The 21098-nt window shown below is 42.9% G+C and overlaps 1 protein-coding gene across 6 annotated transcripts in view; it reads right to left on the bottom strand.

Moving 5' to 3' along the window:
• The window catches only part of LOC120053956 (C2 domain-containing protein 5-like), a 55617-nt gene that overhangs the window by 5016 nt on the left and 29503 nt on the right, over positions 1-21098 (bottom strand). For all 6 annotated transcript variants that reach the window (XM_039001288.1, XM_039001289.1, XM_039001290.1 and 3 more), the window contains 12 exons: positions 19649-19757; positions 5355-5469; positions 4932-5105; positions 4533-4724; positions 2876-3062; positions 2583-2747; positions 1056-1196; positions 775-838; positions 627-688; positions 431-529; positions 240-329; positions 7-79 (listed from right to left, as the gene is read on the bottom strand). In XM_039001288.1, the coding sequence (XP_038857216.1) occupies positions 7-79; positions 240-329; positions 431-529; positions 627-688; positions 775-838; positions 1056-1196; positions 2583-2747; positions 2876-3062; positions 4533-4724; positions 4932-5105; positions 5355-5469; positions 19649-19757 (1471 nt within the window). The remainder of the gene's footprint in view (positions 1-6; positions 80-239; positions 330-430; positions 530-626; positions 689-774; positions 839-1055; positions 1197-2582; positions 2748-2875; positions 3063-4532; positions 4725-4931; positions 5106-5354; positions 5470-19648; positions 19758-21098) is intronic.

The raw sequence follows: 21098 nt of genomic DNA, 5'->3' as shown, positions 1-21098 counted from the left end.
ACTGACCCCTGGTGAGAGCCCTGTCCGCTGCCTGCTGAGTCTCCTTGTCAAAACTCATGGCTACGGCTGTCACCGCCACCTGGAGGGGAGAGGGGATGTGAGAGAATGAGAGAGAATGAAACTCTTTTTACCTTGTTGCTATCATTTAATGACACAAATGTAAAATAAAGATACTGACCAAAACTGAGTTAAGATGGACAAGATAGGAGAGGTGTGCTCAGGTATGTATGTCCTCTCACCTGTATGAGTTCTTCTTCTGGTACAGCTACAGTGAAGTTCAGATGGCAAAGACAGCAGGGGATCATGGAACGCAGCTTAAAGTATAGACTCTACACACACAGACAAATAAAAAGCAGACAGATCAATTTAATATGGAAGTAAGAGGAACACCAACGCCTAACCCGTGCTTCCCTCTTGTGTGTGGTCTTACTTTGAGCAAGTTCTCACAGAGGTCAGTGAAGATCTTGTTGAGGCCCTGGTTGGTCAGATTGGCATTACTGAGTCTGTAGACCCGGACAGATGTAAACATCTTGGGAAGAATGGAAGAGAATGAGTAAGATATTATAAATCGCGAAATAAGTAGTAGTAGTCGTCGTCGTTGTAGTGTTTCAGTGTGCTAGTCTGACCTGTAGTCCTGAAGTCCAGTTGTGAATCCCAGGCATGACCTCCGTGTTACAGCTGTAGAACCCTGGAGAGAGACAGACGGATGGATGGACATGGTGAAAGAGCAGAGTTGAATAGAAAATACAATTTCTAGTAGAACAGTGTGTATACCTGCAGGTATGGGGGCATCAGTAAGTAGGGATTGGATGTCCTCTACTGCATCAGTGTCATCAATCTGAAGACAGGAGAAGAAATGCATTAACACACCACATCCTATACTATGCCCACACACTACAATTTACACATCCAACATAACACACCCACCCTACAGTACACACACCCTACAGTACACACACCCTACAGTACACACACACTCTACACACACCCTACAGTACACACACCCTACAGTACACACACACACCCTACAGTAGAGGACACCCAGCCAGCCATACCTCCAGTACAAAGGCATCCTTCTTGCCGTGGGACAGGTCTAGTTCGGACAGCTCATCTGAACTCTCAGAGGTAGACCTGAACAGTCTGCTGGACCGCTGTCTGTCAGGGATAGGAGACCCCACCACCTCCTCTATACACTCCTACAACAAGAGCAATAAAAACAACAAAACAATAGGTGTGTGTGTGGCTCCGACCAACCCTGTCCAGGTTGTGAGCCGCTGAGTTAGTCACAGTCCCATAGCAACACCATCAGTTCAAACCACACAATAAGTAGCTACTTCCATATCACATCCAATTCACCCACACCCAAGAAGGCACTATCATCAGAGTAAGTTTTATATTAGTTAATAGCACACACAACTATTTAGTGGAGGGAGGAAATGTGAGAAGACTCTTCAGGGGTTGGGTTAACGCAGCATTTAGCTTTTTTCACTCAGAAAATTTCAGATAAAATATCTTGCTGCGTTTTTTAAATGCAGATCTAAAATGCTTCTTATTGTAAATTCTGCTTCAATCATGGTTCGCGCCAAATCATCATTGGAAGAGGACAAATTTCATGCTTTAGTTCCACTTCTCCACTCGGATGAAATATCTTTGCTCTAGTCATTGGATCACCAGACAGAGCTCTGACTGGTGTAGGTTACTTTTCCCAAGTACTTTCCTCCGGTGTAGTTTTTCTCCAGTAATAAGTTAAAATGCAAACAAAACATAAGGAAATGTAGCTGGCTACATTCTTTCTGTGATAAACATTAGAAATATGATGGCCATGCATCGTTTTTGCTAAAAGAAAATACCTTGCTTTTGAATTGTAAGCTAATTTACATGTGTTAATGCTAGCCAAGTAGCATTGCACTGCTGTTGTCATCTGATGAAAACTATTTTCTGCCATATCTGTTGCACTAATGTATTTTGTGTTAAGAAAAACTATAGCCCCTTGAAAATGTATGAGCATACAAGCTGTGTTCTTGAGTGTACTATCATAGAGCTCTGATTCTAGACTGTACTTAGAGTTGTGATTCTAGAGTGTATGCATTTCCGTAGATCTGTGATTCTGGACTGTACTCATACAGCTGTAATTGTAGGACTAGTCATATTGTGATTCTAGAGTATTGTACTCATATAGAGGTTTAATTCTTGAAAGGCTGTAGTTCTCATACAGAGCTGTGATTCCAGAGTATTGTACTCATATAGAGGTTTAATTCTTGAAAAGCTGTAGTTCTCATACAGAGCTGTGATTCCAGAGTATTGTACTCATATAGAGGTTTAATTCTTGAAAGGCTGTAGTTCTCATACAGAGCTGTGATTCTAGAGGGTGTTGTACTCATACAGAGTTGATTAATAGAGAGGGTAGTGTGGCATGCATCACTAATTGGGCATGCTCAGTACCGTATTCAGGCCGGTGAATGCCTCAGGGTCCAACGTAAATAACTTCTTAACAACCAGAGAAAGACAGGAGATAACTATCACTTTCATATTTACACAGAATTACACCTACACACATATGGCTGTGTGTGCGTGTGTCTCACCGGGGGGTGTATGTTGTAGAGCTCCTTGTTCTTGGCGATGGTGTCATCGATGCGTTTCTGTATGGTGGAGATGTGTTGGTCATAGCTCAGGTCACTGGGGGTCTTACCAGCTATCTGGATACCACCTGGAGCTGGCAGCGCTGACAGGTACACACCCGTTGCAGACTGGACACACATACACGACACACACACGTCAAAGAGAGGGATACACACACCCGTCAGATACACACCTTGTAGAAGACTGGAGGAGAGGTAGGCACGCACGCACGCACACCACACACACACAGACTTACAGCTAGTCCCAGGAGCATGTTTTCTCCCACACTGATCTGAATGCGGAGTCCAAACAGAGCATTCATGGAGCGCAGTTTGAGTTTGTTCATCAGCTGTGTGTGGAGCTCATACTCCATGAAGGGGAGGAGGTTAGAGATGGATGTAGCATTCACCTCCCCTTGGGCCTTCTTCTTCGTTCGACACAACCTGCAATATAACATCATTTTACACACCTCCCTGGGCCACCTTCCTCATACGAAACAACATAATAAACTCAGAAAAAAAAGAAACGTCCCTTTTTCAGGACCCTGTCTTTCAAAGATAATTCGGAAGAATCCAAATAACTTCACAGATCTTCATTGTAAAGGGTTTAAACACGGTTTCCCATGCTTTCCAAACAATTAATGAACATGCACCTCTAGAACGGTCGTTAAGACACTAACAGCTTACAGACGGTAAGCAATTAAGGTCACAGTTATTATTTAGGACACTAAAGAGGCCTTTCTACCGACTCTGAAAAACACAAAAAGAAAGATCCCCATGGTCCCTGCTCATCTGCGTGAATGTGCCTTAGGCATGCTGCAAGGAGGCATGAGGACTGCAGATGTGGCCAGGGCAATAAATTGCAATGTCCGTACTGTGAGACGCCTAAGACAGCGCTACAGGGACAGCTGATCATCCTCGCAGTGGCAGGCCATGTGTAACAATACCTGTACAGGATCGGTACATCCGAACATCACACCTGCGGGACAGGTACAGGATGGCAACAACAACTGCCCGAGTTACACCAGGAACGCACAATCCCTCCATCAGTGCTCAGACTGTCCGCAATAGGCTGAACTGAGGGCTTGTAGGCCTGTTGTAAGGCAGGTCGTCACCAGACATCACCGTCAACAACATCGCCTATGGGCACAAACCCGCCTGTGCTGGAACAGGACTGGCAAAAAGTGCTCTTCACTGACGAGTCGCGGTTTTGTCTCACCAGGGGTGATGGTCAGATTCGCGTTTATCGCCGAAGGAATGAGTGTTACACCGAGGCCTGTACTCTGGAGCGGGATCGATTTAGAGATGGAGGGTCCGTCATGGTCTGGGACGGTGTGTCACAGCATCATCGAACTGAGCTTGTTGTCATTGCAGGTAATCTCTACGCTGTGCATTACAGGGAAGATATCCTCCTCCCTCATGTGGTACCCTTCCTGCAAGACAGGAAGGGTGAAGAGCCCGGATCTCAATCCCATTGAGCAAGTCTGGGACCTGTTGGATCGGAGGGTGAGGGCTAGGACCATTCCCCCCAGAAATGTCCAGGAACTTGCAGGTGCCTTGGTGGAAGTGGGGTAACATCTCACAGTAAGATGGTAAATCTGGTGCAGTCTATGAGGAGATGCACTGCAGTACTTAATGCAGCTGGTGGCCACACCAGATACTGACTGTTACTTTTACATTTTGACCCCCCCCCCCCCCCCTTTGTTCAGGGACACATTATTCAATTTCTGTTAATCACATGTCTGTGAAACTTGTTCAGTTTATGTCTCAGTTGTTGAATCTTATGTTCATACAAATATTTACACATGAAACACTGAAAATAAACGCAGTTGACAGTGAGAGGACGTTTCTTTTTTTGCTGAGTTGATTACCCACACATAGACAGGATATATGGTGGTAGTGTGTGTATGTTACCTGGCCTGTATGAGGCAGCCCTTCCCAGTAACCTCAGCCTCAGCAGGTAGGTCTATGGTAGTAAAGAGCACATCAGGGACCTTCTGTCTCCTACAGTGGTAGCAGTATGTAAGCTGAGCTGGGAACGGCATGTTGAACTCATCATACGGGATGTGAACAAACCCGCAGCTAGGGGGCGACGCATCCTCAAACCTGGAATACACACACACGCAGCTCAGAAAGACTGCTAGAACACCATTTTTTTTTCATTCAATTAATCCAATTCATTCAGAATACCACTCTCCATTTAGAAGCAATCAATGACTAGGTTAGTCCAAAACCTCCCGGCCACTCAAATCTTCTCACACCTACACTAACACCCATCCAGCAGTGTGTGTGTGTGTGTGTGTGTGTTCCTACCCCAGCCAGGTTGAGCTAACTTCCCCCTCGCCCCTCTCCGACCCCACCATGCCGGGGTGTGGTTGCCGTGATAACCTGTGGTCGCTGCCGCCGATGTCCAGACAGCCCTCACGCATGAATCTGGGATTCAACATGGCCGCCGTGCCAGATGCAGACAGGATACACACCTCCTCACTGTGGGAACAGGAGGGAGGGGAGAGGGAGGAGAAGAGAGGGTGGAGAGAGAGATGGTGGATAACTTTAGATCCACATAACTTTCTTTCCCTATAATGCACTAACAGACTTTGAAATACAGCTTTGGTCTTTGTATTGTGTGAGTATGGTGTGTGTGTGTGTGTGTGTGTGTGTGTGTGTGTGTGTGTGTGTGTGTGTGTGTGTGTGTGTGTGTGTGTGTGTGTGTGTGTGTGTGTGTGTGCAGTGTACCAGATGCTGGTGCTCTCGCTGTATCCCACCACAGCGTGGCAACCCAGGGCTTTTGCATGAGACTTGATCTCCTGACGAATCTCCTCCCACCACGCGTCCCTCGTCTCTGGCTCGTCTGCAACACAAACACACATAACGTCATACACAGCGACACAGACACACACACACAGCGACACAGACACACACACACTGGCTGGATACCTGACTGTCTACCAGAAACTAGCGACAGTCAGAAATTAGCTGACTATCAGAAACTAAAACCTATTAGAAACCTGCAACTTTTAGAAACTTACTGACCATCAGAGTGGTCACTATTAGAAACTAGAAGTATCGAAACTAGCGATTACCAGAAAATAAGAAGGAACAGAGAATCAACTGACACTTTTTTTTTGCTGATTGTGTTAAAATGGTGCATCATAGCAAGCAGATACCACTTAACCAACTGTCAGTTCGTAACACAGTGAACATGATGTTGATGACGATGATGAACATAATGAAGGTGTTTAGTTAGTCTCTGGGCTGTTCTCCTCTCATAGCATCATCTCCAGGCCAGCCAATCACAGGAAGACAGGAATGTAGGGTGGCGTCCTAACACCCTACATCTCCTTAACTTCATTCCCATAAAGTATTGTGTTCAGTAGTTCACACCAAAGCAAAACAAATAATAATAATAAAAAAATGAAAACGAATAGGAGTATTCTTATTGGACAAGTTCCTTCCTGTTTCAAAATATTATCTACAGTTTGAGGCTCCTGAACAAGACCCTGGCCTCACATAAGAGCAGGCAAGGAGGAGAAGAGGCCCTTCTCAGAGCCTTCATCATACTCAAATGAGGGACACCTGGTGTAGGCTGAACCATGGTCCTTAAAAATAACCATGGGTCCACTCTGTACCTCCTGGGACAGGCCACATGCTCAAAGAGAGATAGAGACGATAGAGAGGGAAGAAGGTAGAGAGAAAGAGGAAAACGGAGACACAGGGAGGAAGGAAGGACGTGAGATGGATGGATAAATGGCTCAGGCATAACAGACCCAGAGCAGAGCAGGGTCCTCTCTAAAAGAAGCAGCATGTCTCACAGGTACGCTCACATCCACACGCATGGGCAGAGGGCCATATTCATTCATCACAGAGCTTGAACCAACACAGCCCTCTAACTACACTACTCCCTGTCTCGCACTCCCTCCATTCTTGTACCCCCCCTCCATCCTCTTGTCTCTTCCCTCCTCCCAGCATGAATACAGCCCAGTGGATCCAGGGATGATGCACATGCCCAGTCTGTCTCAGTTTTAACCTGGACAGGCTTCTTAGAGGAGCATTACTGAAGCGCAGGGAGAACGTTAGGGATGCAATGTGTCACACACTGCTGTAGCATCTTGGGATGGTGGGCTAGCCAAGGGGGAAGGAGGGGGGGGGGCTTAGCGCATGCTCAGCACACACACATACACAGAGACTAGGAGAGAGGAGGATGGCAGCTCAGTGAAAGAAACAGAGCTTTAGTTTAGAGCTTTAACTAGATGCTTGCAGACACCCATATTTGTGTGCCTGGGTGGGTGGGTGGGTGTGTTTCAGTGAGCTACCATGTCTCCAGTGTGTGAGACCAGTAGAAGGAGGGAGGTACCTGCAGCGACACTATTCCAGTCTAGCAGTTTGTAAGAGCGTGTGTTACCCAACACTGGGCCAGAACAACACACACCATTAGTACAGAAAGAGAGAGGAAAAAGAGAAGATACAAACTACAACACAACAGCACCACAGTAATTGCTAAGACACAGACCACTGAGTCAATACCAGAGTCTAGCAGAGAGAGAAAGAGAGAAATAAATCAAGAAAGAGAGAGAGAGAAGCAAGAACAAGGTAGAGAGAAAAGCAGATATGGTGAGAAGAATGATCAAAGAGATGCTGTGGAATTAGAAAAGCAGGGAGAGAGGTATAGGCTAAAGAGAGGAGAGAAAGAGAAGAGGCATTCACTAGCAGATATCTCTACAGTCTAAGGCAGGGGTATCAAACATACAGAGGGGGACCAATCCGGCACGCAGGTAGTTTGAGTAATAAAACATTTATACACACACACACTGAGTATACAAAACATTAAGAACACCTGCTCTTTTCATGACATAGCCTTCACCTGGATTCCCCTGGTCAGTCTATGATCCCTTACTGATGTCCCTTAATAATGTTCCCTTAAAGGGTAGAGCGAATGCCTGGTACACTCTGGAATTATCAGAAGTCATTCATAAAATAAATGATGCCTGGAACACAGGCTTTAGGCCTGGACTGGCAAGTTATTAAACTGAGGAATCTTTGTGTAAGACAAATCAGAAAGGCTAAACATGATTATTATGTAACAGCCCTTTCGGATTGTAATGGGAACACGGCTAAATTGTGGGAAACTGTCAAATCCCTGAAGGGTTCTACTTCCTCCTCTCTGCCACAACAAATGAATGTACTTTTAAAAAATGCTGTCATTTTATTTCAGCGGGCTCTCTTTTGGAAAGAACTTCTAAGCCTATTCATAATTATATTGGGCTGGATGTTAATAGGGGAAACATGCTGAACGATCAGAGAAATTATAGTCAAAGCTTTTCTTTTAGGCTATTTACCGAAAAAGATGTCCTGGAAGCTTTGCTAGTAATAGAGAAGAACTCCACAGGGCCCGACTAACCGGATCCCGGTCTGCTTAAGTGTGCAGCACCCATCATTGTTGGCTTAATAAACACAAATGTTTATTTAATACTGGTATCAGGAAATATTCCAAAAGCATGGAAATCAGCTCGTGCTGCCACTCCATAAGGGCAGGGATAGTAGTGATCTTAATCATTATCACCCCATTTCAAGGCGTCCTTATCTAGCTACGATTCTTGAAACCTTGGTAAATTTACAACTTTGATCTTTTTTATCTGACAAATGTATTTTGAATGTAAATCAATCGGGGTTTAGGCCTGGGCATAGCACTATTACAGCAACCACTTTAGTTATTAATGATCTTGTCCATGCTTTTGACACTAAAATGAAGTGTGTTGCTTAGTTTGTGGACCTGTCAAAAGCTTTTGATACTGCTATTTCATTGTTGTCCTCAATAGGCCTGAGCTCTGACGCCTGTTCATGGTTAGCTAGCTAGCGAACGTTACGGATGTAAACCATTTGCATTCTCAGAAACCCTACCTGCGGGGTTAGCTTTAGCTACATGCAGAAATATACTGCAGCTATGACAATGTTTGTATTGGATGGTGGTAGTATGAGTTGGGATTATGCCAGTTCATTGTTAGCTAGCTAGCTACAGTACATGTCTAAACAAAACACTTAGCCAGATGATTACATGACCCATCATGTTAGCCAGGTGTATCTGGGGGTGATTAAGGCCATCTATTGTATTTCATGAACATGTGTACACATCTAGACAGTAGTGACCCATCCACTTAACTAGATGTGGCTGGGAGGTTGATTATAGCATTTCCTTCACATGACCCATCAATTTAGACAAGTGTGTCAGGTAACCGTCATGTAATAATGATAAAATATTTGTATCTGGAAACTTTCTGTTTTTGATATTGCTACTATGCAAGTAACCATTTCAATATACTGTTAACACCTTCTGTATCCTGTGCATGTGACAAATCAACTTTTTTTATATATAGTGTGTGTTTACCAGAGACTAATTTGAAGAACAACATGACCTGCACCAAAGTCAGATGAGGATATAGGCCAAGGACTAGATACTGTATTTTTACCTGGAGTTTTTCCTTATTGTTGGTTACTACTTTCACCGCTTTTAGTCTTGAAATCTTTGGTTGTTTACTAAACTAATCACTATGTTTAGCAAATGGCCTCACATGTAAATCTTTAAAGAGATGGGAGGGCCTAAGGCTTAAGAGGGTGTGAACAATGCTGAATGGGTGTAGACAAAGAAAGTTCAAGGACATTTTCTCAAAAATGGGGTTACAAGTTAATCAACATTCAAAGCAGAATTACTTTCCCATTGTTCTTCAACTGCAGTGTATGATATACCATTTTCTAGCTGAGTCTCTACTTTAATCCAATGTGAAAAACACATTTTCAAATTTTACAACATAAGACCGAATCGAGGCGGTCGGTCAAATACGCAGATGATACTACTATGTATGCCCAAACTGTGGCCGCAAAGTTCGAAGCACAGAATCATCTAGAATGTAAGTGTATGCTGTAGCGTTAAGACTTCCCTTCACTGGAACTAAGGGGCCGAGCCAGAACCATGAAAAACAGCCCCAGACCATTATTCCTCCTCCACCAAACATTACAGTTGGCACTATGCATAGGGGCAGGTAGCGTTCTCCAGGCATCCGCCAAACCCAGATATGTCCGTCAGTTGGTGAAGCATGATTCATCACTCCAGAGAAGGCGTTTCCACTGCTTCAGAGTCCAATGGCGGCGAGTTTTACACCACTCCAGCCGAAGCTTGGCATTGCGCATGGTGATCTTAGGCTTGTGTGCGGCCATGGAAACCCACTTCATGAAGCTCCTGACGAACAGTTGTTGTGCCGACGTTGCTTCCAGAGGCAGTTTGGAACTCGCTAGTGAGTGTTGCAACTAGGGTTGCACATTTTAGGTAATATTCAGAGGTCAAAACTTTCCGTGGAAATTAACGGGAATATATGGGAATGAATATTGATACCATTTAAGATGTTTTTTTTTGCATTGGATATATTTACCATATCATATGGAGACATAAACCTTTTACCTTATCATAAGTAGACATAATTGCAAATGATTAAATCCTTCCAATAGAAATTTAAAAAACAATTTAGTTACGAATTGAACTTCAATTAAGAGTTGACTCTTCACATGGGATGATTTTATTTAAAAATATATATATTTTACCTTTAACTGGGCAAGACGGCCTAGGAACAGTGGGTTAACTTCTTAATAGGGGGCGCTGTTTTCACTTTGGGAAAAAATCGTGCCCAAATGAAACGGCCTCATACGATATGCATATTATTATTACTATTGGATAGAAAACACTCTGAAGTTTCTAAAACTGTTTGAATTATATCTGTGAGTATAACAGAACTCATTTGGCAGCAAACTTCCAAACAGGAAATGTTTGGGTGTCTGTGTAAGGCCTTGCCTATTCAATTGCCTTATATTTATGGATCTGTATGCACTTCATACGCCTTCCACTAGATGTCAACAGGCAGTAGAATGTTGAATGGAGTGTCTAGCTTGATGTGAGACCGAATGAGAGCTTTTGTAGTGACAGGTCCGCCTAATTGGCAGTATTTTGCTGCGCACTAGAGAGCACCATATTCTTTTCTGAAATGCGTTAGGTAGACACAACGAAATGATCCGTCTTGGACGTTATTGGATACATATGAGAAAGACATCATAAAGATGGATTTTCAACTGAGTTTGACCAGTTTATTCGACGTTTGTGACTTTTGGAATTTTTCGTTCCATGCGCCAAGAGTTCATGGACATGTGTACTCCACCATGCTAGCCAAAGTTGCTAATGGAAATGGACATTCTAAAACAAAACAACGATTTATTCTGGAACTAGGATTCCTTGCACTACATTCTGATGGGAGATCATCAAAGGTAAGAGAATATTTATGATGTTATTTCGTATTTTTGTGGAATATGTTGGCTCCAACATGGCGGAGAATGGCTGGGCGCTGTCTCAGATTATTGCATGCTGTACTTTGTACTAAAGTTATTTTTTTAAATCTAACACAGCGGTTGCATTAAGAACCAGTGTATTTTTTAGCAAAGTTTATGATGAGTTTTTTGGTTAGATTACGTGACTGTCCAAAAATCATCTGATGAAGTTGTTCAAAGGTTAGTGATTAATTTTATCTCTATTTGTGGGTTTTGTGAAAGCTATGTTTGCGGTGAAAAAATGGCGTTGTGTGTTTGGCTATTGTGGTGAGCTAACATAAATATATATTGTGTTTTCGCTGTAAAACATTTTAAAAATCGGAAATGTTGGCTGGATTCACAAGATGTTTATCTTTCATTTGCTGTATTGGACTTGTGATTTCATTAAATTATATTATATGATATCCCTGTGGCGCTAGGCTAGGCTATGCTAGTCAGCTTTTTTGATGAGGATGATCCCAGATCCAGGAGGGGGGGGTCGGTAGAGGTTTTAACTGCCTTGTTCAGGGGCAGAACAACAGATTTTTCCCTGACCTTGGCAGCTCAGGGATTCTATCTTGCAACTTTTCGGTAACTAGTCCAACACTCTAACCACTAGGCTACCTACCGCCCCGATTTCACTGAATAAAGGGAATATTGAATGATCCCCAATGATCCATCGCATCTCCCAAAAACGTTTTCAACATACATCTGTATGTCTAGAAATTAATGCTTTGGTTGTCTTTCTCTCAGGCTTCCATGTCTTCTCCCTGGACGACCTCAATGTCCACCTCTTGAACATCAGACTCTGAGGCCTCATCTTCACTGTCACTTTCCAACCTTGTTGAGGATGGCTCGTTGTCAGGCTCAAAAAGCCTCAAATTTGCCCGGATGGCCACCAATCTTTTAACCCTTGTATTGGTCAGCCTGTTGCGTGCTTTGGTGCGTGTGTTCCCAAACAAGGACCAATTGCGCTCTGAGGCGGCTGATGTTGGTGGGATTTGGAGGATGATGGAGGCAACAGGAGAAAGAGCCTGATCCACAAAGTCCCTTCCACCAGGTGGCTGATGAGATATGTTGGTACGACTGCCATATTGCATCTCCATCCCAAAGCCCTTGCTTGGAAGTGCAATTCGCCAGACTGCCAAGGACCTTGCCCTCATCCAGGCCAAGGTGGCAAGACACAGTACTGATGACACCATAGGCCTTGTTGATCTCTGCACCAGACAGGATGCTCTTGCCAGCATAGTTGGGGTCCAACATGTAAGCTGTGGCGTGTATGGGCTTCAGGCAGAAGTCTTTACGCTTTTTGATGTATTTCAGAACTGCAGTTTCCAGTGAAGTGGGCAGGGCAGTACAGATTTCTTCTCTTACATCTGCAAGCAGAGTCTGAGCATCAGACAGGATGGCATTGTCTCCCTCCATCCGTGCAATGGCTACTGCTATAGGTTTCAGGAGTTTCAGGCTGCTTACCACTCTCTCCCAAAATACATCATCCAGGAGGATCCTCTTGATGGGGCTGTCCATATCGGCAGACTGTGATATGGCCATTTCTTGGAGAGACTTCCTCTCCAGGAGACTGTCAAACATGATGACAACACCACCCCAACGGGTGTTGCTGGGCAGCTTCAATGTGGTGCTCTTATTCTTCTCATTTTGCTTGGTGAGAAGAATTACTGCTATAACTTGATGACCCTTCACATACCTAACCATTTCCTTGGCTGTCTTGTAGAGTGTATCCATTGTTTTCAGTGCCATGATGTCCCTGAGGAGCAGATTCAATGCATGACCAGCACAGCCAACGGGTGTGATGTGAGGGTAGGAATCCTCCACTTTAGACCAAGCAGGCTTCATATTCGCAGCATTGTCTATCACTAGTGCAAATACCTTCTGTGGTCCAAGGTCATTGATGACTGCCTTCAGCTCATCTGCAATGTAGAGACCGGTGTGTCTGTGCTCTTGTAGAATACTGGTTGATGGGTTGAGATGTAGTTAATTATTCCTTGCCCACAAACATTCGACCACCCATCAGAGATGATCGCAATACAGTCTGCTTTCTCTATGATTTGCTTGACCTTCACTTGAACTCTGTTGAACTCTGCATCCAGCAAATTAGTAGATAGAGCATGTCTGGTTGGAGGGGTGTATGCTGGGCGAAGAACATTCAGAAATCTCTTCCAATACACATTGTCTGTGAGCATCAGAGGTGAACCAGTTGCATACACAGCTCGAGCAAGACATCAGCATTTCTCTGACTACGTTCCACCATTGAGTCAAAAAAACTTCTGATTCCAGGAGGACCATGAGCTGTTGCTATCGATAAGGTGTCTGATTCATGAATTTCACCTCGAATAGAAGTAGAGGGACTTTTGTCAGAGGTTGCTTGTTGTGAGCGCTGAGGGAACTTTATGCACTTGGCCAGATGATTCTGCATCTTTGTTGCATTGTTCACATATGATTTGGCACGGTATTTGCAAATGTACACAGCTTTTCTTTCTACATTAGCTCCAGTGAAATGGCTCCACACATTAGATAGTGCCCGTGGCATTTTCCATTAAAGATTAGGGAAAAAATGAATACAAATTTAATTAAATACAATTCCATGTACAGATAAATAGTTAAGCAGTTAGATTTTGTAAGATAAATGTTTTTAAATGAAACATGTATGGAAACAGGTGACTTCACACTCAGTTAGCAGGCTCAAGCAAGCTAAAACCCACATGGTAGCACAAACTAACTAGCAGAAATTGTTAACAAGTTAGAAATGATTTAAACACACTTTGCTGTAGGCTACTAGTTAACAAAAAAAATAATGTCATAGAAAATATATTCACCCCACCTAGTATTGTGATCAAAACTTACCAGAAAGCATGTAGTCCTTGGCTCAGACAGTGTAGTAGTGTGCTCAAAAGCATCTCATTAGCGTGCAAGATCTTGAGAATCAGCTGTACATGTGATGGAAGAATGCACTGTGCATGCGGAGGGTTGCAATTCCATTAAATTGGGGATATTTTAACCAAAATATGCCACAAGACCTAGAATTGCCTTGTGTATCCCACAAAAAAGGTTGACTGTTATAAGCTAACTTTTTAAATGAAATTCCCAAAATTCCCAGGCTTAACTTCCCATAGAAAATTTCCTGGAAATATCTTGGAAAGTTTCCGACCCTTTGCAACCCTAGTTGCAACCGAGGACAGACGAGTTCTGTGAGCTTGTGTGCCCTACCACTTCACGATTGAGCCGTTGTTGCCCCTAGACGTTTCCACTTCACAATAACAGCACTTACAGTTGACCGGGGCAGCTCTAGCAGGGCAGAAATTACGAACTGACTTGATGGAAAGGTGGTATCGTATGACGTTGAAAGTCACTGAACTCTTCAGTAAGGTCATTCTACTGTCTATGGAGATTGCATGGCTGTGTGCTCCATTTTATACACCTGTCAGCTCTACATCCCAGGAGAGAGGGAGGTTTAGCTTGTCAGCCAGCAGTAACTAACTTTTCTCCTAACCATGTAACATCTAACACTACACCACACCAGACAGACAGCTCAGATGACACTTTACTGGGTGTAAAGTCAGCTACCAAATCAGAGGAATCCGACAGGACAGATAACTTCTCTTCCACTGCATTTCACCTTTTTTTCCGATGATGACCATCTACCACTCCCACTGTAATCAGACAGTATATGGGCCTTTTCGGGCCTTGTTTAACTCCAAAACTACCTGGCAAACGTCACATTGTCCTGCAATCAGCGTTGTTTTTAGCCTGTTACAACAGATACATGTGGATTTGATAACTTTTCAGAAACGCACATAGAATCACTTGAAAAGTGAAATATACTTGACGTGTAAAAAGACGCTTTATCAGCGCATGCTCGCTGAGGTTTTATTAATTAGTGGGTCCATCTCTAGTAAGGCTTTAAAACAGGATGACAGAATGAGGCAGAGAAAAGTGTAGAGTGTATAGGTAGTACAGTGGTTGCTCAACTCAAAGTTCTGCAATTATGCTGCGGGACAGAGGTAATTTGTGGTTTAGTACGGTACCCTGCGTCACTACTTCATTGCTCCAGACCAGCGCAAGGGGGAGTTAGAGCATGGATTATGCTTTTGGGTACCAAGGCGCTACTGTGTCTCTAACTGACAATGAATGGGGCGGCATAAGCCAAAATAGAAACTGATAATTGTGCACGACTTCAGTATTACTTACTAAAACTGTTGTTACACTAAGGTTTTTATTCTAAGAGAAACAGACTACAATTAGTGTGTGGAAATGTTAGGATTATTTAGCTCTTACTGTAGTACTGTAGCCTACTCCCAACCGGTCTCATTGTACAGTGGTCTAAAACACTGTACAATGCTGTGTTGCTACAGATGCCAGCCGTGACCGGGAGACCCATGACGTGACGGTAGGCTTTTGGTTTCTCTCCCTCTAAAAACAGAAATAAATAATTCTAAATAACAAACTGGCTATATTTACAAATTAGTAACAATGCCTCACCCCATATTCAAGAATGGCCTTTCTCGCTCATTTTACATTATTTGAAAACAAAGTAATCTCCAAAATGTAATTTTTTTTAAATAAAGCGATTAATAATAATAATTTAGAATTATATAAAAGCCCCTTGGATATTCTCACAGATATATTATTAACCCTGTTATTAGCATATATATTGGTCATATTGGTCATGGCTCCCGAGTGGCGCATAATGGAATTTCCTTGCAGTTCTCCAGCTGAATCCACTGAAATAGCGGTGGGCGCACGAGGTTCAAGGCACGAGGGCAGGGGGCACGGGATGGGCCGCAGAGCCGCACACAGAAGACGGACCTAGCCCATGGGGAAGGGAGGAGGTTGTTTTCTCCAGTAGATTTTCCATTCCTACTGAATGCCCTAATCTGCTCACTTAAATGAATAGAGATCCTGGTCACGGTGCTACAGTATGTTACAGCATAATCAAAATGAGGACAATCAGAGATTGTCGTGGAATTATTCAGTCAATAATAATTCTCAAATACCAGAGCATGTGCGTTCAAATAGACTTTTATTACATAACATAACACAAGCCGAGCTGATTCATGAAACAACTGCCTTCCCAATCTTGGCACAGACTTCTTATACCTTTGTCCTCCTTACGTCATACTGATAGTAACTCCTCTTAATGGTTCATCCCCTCTGGCATTTAGCCACCATTACCTTATTGCCTTGCACTAAGTTTAGTTTCATATTAGGGCATGGAACCTGTAGAGCCACAGAAATAGTTCATGCATGTAGGACCATAGTAACAGACCTTGGCACTCTACAGAAATAACCATACATGTCATACTGCTAACTCCTCTGAAAGGGACACCTGCAGACTGGAAAAGACCCAAGAGGTGTAACCATAGCAACAGTACATAGTTGGCCATAACCCAGTTACAGGAATCACCAGTTGTGTCTAAACCCCAGACAGGTGCATGTCTAATGGTGTCTAATGACCCAGAGCACATATAGAGTGCACTGGTTTTGCTGGCTCCTTCTGAAATAAATAATTGACACATATGTACTGAAAAATTCACAATACGATCTACTGTATACTTCTGGCTTATTGTAAACTGAAAGTCACACCTTTCCAGTTCTCATCCCGCCCCAAACTCCACCCTTAACACAGTTACCATTCAAAAACGAGCTGTTTATCTAAAAAGAAAAAGACATTGCGACCAAAGAGAACAGATGAAATGGACATCCTTTTCATCAAGCCAGCTTCTTTCTATGGTGCCATCTGTTCCAGGGTTAGGACCGTAACCACGAGAGGACTTGAAAATGAGCCAGAGCTGAGAGGATCACCAAAACTAAAAGGTATTTTGGTTTCAGTGTATTTTCTTCAAAAATTAATTGTATATAGCCTATCAATGTGTAGGAATACTGTGTTATAAAATCTATAATTAAATAAAGGTTAAATAAAAATGATTGTGTACTAAAAATGTGAATGTGTTTTTGCAGAGCATACAAACAACCATCCAACAATCATCCGTGGAGATCAGTGGACAAAGGGCTGGACAACGGGCCGCACCGATTATTATGGCTTTATTCAGATTACAATCGCTCGCTTTTGTTTTTTTGAAAACAAAATCATCTCCAAAATATCGTTATATATTATCAAGTTGATGGCACAGTCCTATAGCCCCGGCACCTACATAAAGCTGAGTGACTCACTCATTCAGGGCTTTGGATCAGAATAAATAAGTACCAACATTCTTTCTGATAGTCTTTAATAAAGAAATGTTTTGGTTATCCTAACCTGGACACCATGTACAGTATTATAATAGCCCATTATGGGCTGTTAGCAGGACAACATACCTTAACCAACACCTCTCTTTATTTTTTATACTTTGTGGATGGGGTCTCCTGAGTGGGGTCTCCCGAGTGGCACAGATGCAGGTTCGATACCCGTGCCGGTCGCCACCGGGAGACCCATATGTAATTATTGGAGGCAACATGAGTCTCACTCAAGAGGTGTAGGTCTTATTTATTTAAAGAGCATATTGAAGCAATAGGATTTGATGCAATAGTCTACCCGCTGTGGTCAACTATTTTAGCAAGCATGGGGACTGGTCTTGATAAATCAATTAGATTTTTATTTTCACAGAATCTCAGTTTAGGTATTGGTTAGACTACAATTATACAATTAGGGTGTGGAAACGTTATGCTCTTAGTACTGTAGCCTACTCCCGACCGTCACGTTGTATAGCGCCATATTTTCCGTTCCATCTAAAAACTCAACGGACACTGAAAGCTTAACCTGTCTGGGAACGGGGTTCTCTCGCCAACAGCCAATGAAATTGCAGGGCGCCAAATTCAATCAACAGAAATCTCATAAATCAAATTTCTCAAACATACAAGTATTAGGCACCATTTTAAAGATAAAATTCTCATTAATCCAGCCACAGTGTCTGATTTCAAAAAGGCTTTACAGCAAAAGCTCCACAAATGATTATGTTAGGTCACCACCAAGTCACAGAAAAACACAGCAATTTTTCCAGCCAAAAAGAGTTGTCACAAAAAGCATAAATAGAGATCAAATGAATCACTAACCATTGATGATCTTCATCAGATGACACTCATAGGACTTCATGTTACACAATACATGTATGTTTTGTTCGATAAAGTGAATATGTATATCCAAAAATCTCATTTTACATTGGCGTGTTATGTTCAGTAGTTCCAAAAAATGAGGTGATTTTGCAGAGAGCCACATCAATTCACAGAAATACTCATAATAAACATTGATAATAGATACAACTATTACACATGGAACTTTAGATAAACCTCTCCTTAATGCAACCGCTGTGTCAGATTTCAAAAAAACTTTACGGAAAAAGCATAATCTGAGTACGGCGCTCAGAGCCCAAAACAGCCAAAGAAATATCCGCCATATTGTGCAGTCAACATTAGTCAGAAATAGCATTATAAATATTCACTTACCTTTGATGATCTTCATCAGAATGCACTCCCAGGAATCCCAGTTCCACAATAAATGTTTGATTTGTTCGATAAAGTTCATAATTTATGTCCAAACACCTCCTTTTGTTAGGGCGTTTAGTAAACAAATCGAAACTCACGAGGCGCGGGCAAGTCCAGCGGAAATGTCGGACGAAAATTCCCAAAAATTATATTACTGGTAGTAGAAACATATCAAACGATGTATAGAATCAATCTTTAGGGTGTTTATATCATAAATGTTCAATAATGTCCCAACCGGAGAATTCTTCTGTCTGTAGAAAAGCCATGGAACGAAAGCTACTTCTCACATGAACGAGCGTCAAGAGTTTGCGGCACTCTGCCAGACCACTGACTCAAAGAGCCCTTATGAGCCCCTCCTTTACAGTAGAAGCCTCAAACAAGTTTCTAAAGACAGTTGGCATCTAATGGAAGCCTTAGGAAGTGCAAAATGACCCCATAGACACTGTGTATTCAATAGGCCAAGCTTTGAAAAACTACAAACCTCAGATTTCCCACTTCCTGGTTGGATTTTTCTCAGGTTTTCGCCTGCCATATGAGTTCCGTTATACCCCCTATACAGACATCATTCAAACAGTTTTAGAAATTTCAGAGTGTTTTCTATCCAAATCTACTAATACTATGCATATTAGCAACTGGGACTGAGTAGCAGGCAGTTTACTCTGGGCATGCTTTTCATCTGTTGGTAACAGTAACAGTAAAGACAACCAATCCCCTCCTGGTTCAAGAGCCCTGCTGTCTAATATTTGTTTCTGCAGCAAACCATTTGTGATAGTTGTACAACTTTATGAGCTGGGGTGTCTGTCCTTGCATTAGTTTATGTTCGCTTGCGCATCTTAGCATTTAGCTAGCATCCGCTATGGGAATTCGCTAGTACTTTGTTAGCGTTATTATTATTATTTATTTTTACTTTTGGAAAAAAATAGCGCCCCCTTCTGTGCACTGCCAGTAATACCGTAAACCCCGGTTTGGTACAGTAATAGTAATTAGGTATGAAAACCTGGATACCGCCCAACCCTAATTAACTCTAGCTGACTAACACACTGATCCCACTATGTGTGACACACCCCTCACCCATTGGGTGAGCGGGTCATGTCATAAACATGATCGAACTAGCCTGGAAACTACAGTGCAACATGTAATACAACATGTGTTTTCCTATAGCCAGGACGGTGCATTCTTGTGGAACTCACCGGGGTTGTGTATGCGGTCAAGCAGCTTGACTGAGCGGGTGCTGACCACGCCCCCGACGTGAACCAAGAAGCCAGGGGGGAAACAGGTCAACGTGAAGATGGGGAACTCCTGAAAAGATACAAATAGGGTCAGTTACAATAAAAGTCAGGTTAGGAGTCAGGGTTCAAACCTGTCTCCGGGACATCTGGTTACAAGGGAAACAGTAGAATTAAGGATTGGCATGCTCAACCCTGTCTTCTTCAACCAATAACATGCAGGGTTGTAAGGGCATAAGATAGAAGAGAAAAACCCATACTGACTTATAGTCTCTGCCCACACATATATACAGTGCCTTCGGAAAGTATTCAGACCCCTTGACTTTCAAATTTTGTTAGGTTAAAGCCTTATTCTAAAATGAATTCTTTTTTTCCTCATCAATACCCAAAAATGACAAAGCAAAAACAGTTTTTTAGAAATGTTTATTAAAAATTAAATGTACATAAGTACTCAGACCCTTTACTCAGTACTTTGCTAAAGCACCTTTGGCAGTGATTACAGCCTTGAGTCTTCTTGGGTATGACGCTACAAGCTTGGCACAATTGTATTTGGGGAGTTTCTCCCATTCTTCTCTGCAGATCTTTCCATGTTCTGTCAGGTTGGATGGGGAGCATTGCTGCACAGCTGTCCTTCAGGTCTCTCCAAAGATGTTCGATCGGGTTCAAGTCCGGGTTTTGGCTGGGCCACTCAGACTTGTCCCGAAGTCACTCCTGCGTTGTCTTGGCTGTGTGCTTAGGGTCGTTGTCATATTGGAAGGTGAACCTTCACCCCAGGCTGAGGTCCTCAGCGCTCTGGAGCAGGTTTTCATCAAGGATCACTCTGTATTTGCTCTGTTCATCTTTCCCTCGATCCTGACTAGTCTCCCAGTCCCTGCCGCTGAAAGACATCCCCACAGCATGATACTGCCATCACCATGTTTCACCGTAGGGATGGTGCCAGATTTCTTCCAGACGTGACGCTTGGCATTCAGGCCAAAGAATTCAATCTTGGTTTCATCAGACTAGAGAATCTTGTTTCTCATGGTCTGAGTCTTTAGGTGCCTTTTGGCAAACTCCAAGTGGGATGTCATGTGCCTTTTACTGAGGAGTGGCATCCATCTGGCCACTCTACCATAAAGGCCTGTTTGGTGGAGTGCTGCAGAGATGGTTGTCCTTCTGAAAGGTTCTCCCATCTCCCTCGAGGAACTCTAGAACTCTTTCAGAGTGACATATACATATTTTTTCATACGTTTGCAAAAAAATCTAAAAAACAGTTTTTGCTTCGTCATTATGGAGTAAATGTGTGTAGATTGATGAAGTAAAAAATAATACATTTCAGAATAAGGCTGTAACGTAACAAAATGTGGAAAAAGTCAAGGTGTCTGAATACTTTCCGAATGCACTGTAAGGAGAGGATACCACTGTAAACTGTTGA

This window comes from Salvelinus namaycush, chromosome 9, assembly GCF_016432855.1.
Source record: "Salvelinus namaycush isolate Seneca chromosome 9, SaNama_1.0, whole genome shotgun sequence".
NCBI lineage: Eukaryota > Metazoa > Chordata > Actinopteri > Salmoniformes > Salmonidae > Salvelinus > Salvelinus namaycush.
The sequence above is the reverse complement of the archived record's forward strand: the minus strand, read 5'-3'. Positions and strand labels throughout refer to the sequence as shown.